This window comes from Nanorana parkeri, unplaced genomic scaffold (genome assembly GCF_000935625.1).
Source record: "Nanorana parkeri isolate BGI_ZX_2015 unplaced genomic scaffold, ASM93562v1 scaffold255, whole genome shotgun sequence".
Taxonomy (NCBI): domain Eukaryota; kingdom Metazoa; phylum Chordata; class Amphibia; order Anura; family Dicroglossidae; genus Nanorana; species Nanorana parkeri.
The window spans coordinates 766,058-768,461 of record NW_017306523.1 but is presented as its reverse complement, the minus strand read 5'-3'; the positions used below and the strand labels follow the sequence as shown (position 1 = coordinate 768,461).

The 2,404-nt window shown below is 36.4% G+C and overlaps 1 protein-coding gene across 1 annotated transcript in view; it reads right to left on the bottom strand.

Annotated features, from left to right (window-relative positions):
• Positions 1–2,404, bottom strand: part of CEP192 (centrosomal protein 192) — a 101,819-nt gene that overhangs the window by 41,630 nt on the left and 57,785 nt on the right. The window contains exon 24 of the mRNA XM_018556828.1: positions 60–837. Coding sequence (XP_018412330.1) covers positions 60–837 — 778 coding nt within the window. The remainder of the gene's footprint in view (positions 1–59; positions 838–2,404) is intronic.

Sequence of the window (2,404 nt, the reverse complement as noted above, 5' to 3'; positions counted from 1 at the left end):
ATATATAATTTTTTTTTAAAATATAATAATACACACACAATTATATTGTATATACTTACCAAATCCTGACGACATTCTTGATGATGTCCATTGAGAAAGACCAGTTGTACCAGCCTGGCTTTCAAGCAAATGGATATGACGGTCAATGTTCTGATTAGTTGTAGTGTGACTACTCATTGGCCAAGTGGCTAGTAATCCTGGACCGATATTTGCATTCAATGGGACTCCATTCATTGCATTTTGTATATTTTGTGTTGGTAAATTACAGCTGGGGTATCCTGTGGAAACTCCGTAGAAGCCAGGATTTCCCCCTGGAAAAGCAAGCAATGGATTTACATTTCCTAAATACTGTTGTGTAAATGGTGTGTTAGAAAGGCTTTGTCCAGAAAAAAGAGAAGATACTGAAGATGGAAGTTTCTGTACATCACTCTCTGATACAACTGGTTTAAAGCCAGGAACACATGCACATTGATTACCAGTAATGGTCTGCATAACAGCGTACTTCTCCAGCAGAGCTGACTGGGGCATATTTGCAGAAGGTAATATTTGGCTAGATTTTGTTGCATGTTCTTGCCAAGAGAAAGGATTATGGTCTTTACCACCTAAAGATGTTGGATCCAGTTCTAATTGTTTAGGGTCTCCAGATTTACATCCAATGTCACTGGCTGATACAGTTCGGAATGCAGATGGACTTCTACTCAGTTGTTTGGTATGATTGTTGGTTATCTGACTTTTGTTGTCTTCCCAAGATAAATTGTCGTTTCGTGCAAGTTGCATTTCTGAAGGTGTAGGACTTGCTCTCACTATAGTTGTGCTCAGCTCAATTGTATTATTACTCTTGATAAAAAGAAAAAAAAATGCATTCCAGTGAAATCAAGCAGTTTCAAATAATGTCCACACAACACACAAACAGGATAATACAGAAGTGTTCTCATCCATTATACGAGATAAAAGGCAACACAAGGCTGAAGCGCACACACGTTTCAAGACATCAGAGATGAATGAACACAGGAAACAGTTTAAATGCTGTATTAGCAACTGTAAAGCAGTAACACTCAACATTTAAATCAGTACTGAAAATTGATATCAATAACACTGGGGAACACATTTTTTGTTGCATTGATACCAGCAGTTGTTCTTACTTAATATGAGTGTGCTGAATTCCAAATCAGAAGTAGGTTTTTCTCTGCAAGCTCTAGATTTTTTACAATTAAACATTTTAATTTCTCACACCTCTCGCATGATGGCATGCTCTATCTGAAGAATTAATGGTCACGCAGTCCAGGCTTAAACAACCATCTTGGCAAATATATTCTTAATGTATTCGGACAAAATGTGTAGGTGCATCACAATATGAATTACATTTTGAAAAAAGGCAAAATAAATCACTTGTGTGGAGTAAAATATGTATCACCAGTTATCAAATCCAAAACATTTATCCATTATAGACAAATAGGAGTAAGCACTAATGCTTTTTACTTTAAATTAACACATATTTTGACATAGATGATAGGTGAATCAGAACAACTGATAAGGATTGAATGCAAAGTTCAAATAAGTCCTTATGCAGGCAAGCTGTGCTGTTTGTGGATTTGCTCAGGGCAATCATGTTTGATGCTCCAACAGTAGTCTGCCATCATATTTTTGTCCCATCACCCTCAATAATTCTGTTCCGTCGTCATGAGGTCTTGATGGAAGTGCTCTCCCGGTTCATTACTAACAGCCCCAAGGTGCACTGGGAATTGATCAAGGTGACTATTCAGAAAATGGAGCTTGATCTTCATGTTGCACCCAAGATTGTGAAAAGCCAACAGCATTCTAGTAACAGGAACCTCATAGTTATATGCGGCTTTGTTACAAAGAAAGTTTTGTATAACTGCCACAAAAGACAGCCATGCTGCCTTCTCCTTGTCATTCCTCTTCCTGACAAATTCCTCATCACATAAAAGGGGCATGAATGTGAGGTCCATCGAACACACCTGCTTTGATCTTAAAATACAAACCAGGAAAAGCAGAAACTATACGTTGAAAACATTCACCATCCATATTTAATGCCTTCATGAACTGTTTCATCAAAATCAATCAAGTAAATCTAGGAGATGTATTAAAAGTAAATTAATTAACAAAAAAGATAAAGATTATTGATGTTTGTAAAAATAAATAAATAGCCTAATTAGTCTAAGGATAGGGTAGATGAAGCCTAGTTCTCAAGCTATCACTAGTGTAAATAGCGAGGGGTGTCTTTTGTGAAAATCACAAATGTCAACTTGCCTGCAAGCTAGAGCATGTAGAGGAAAAACAATTTCATATTTGAAATGAGCGTTGAAAAATACTTAGAATCAGTTAAAAAATCTCATGCAACAGAAAAAAAATAAAAAATATTCCCCAGTGTAATCAGTACATT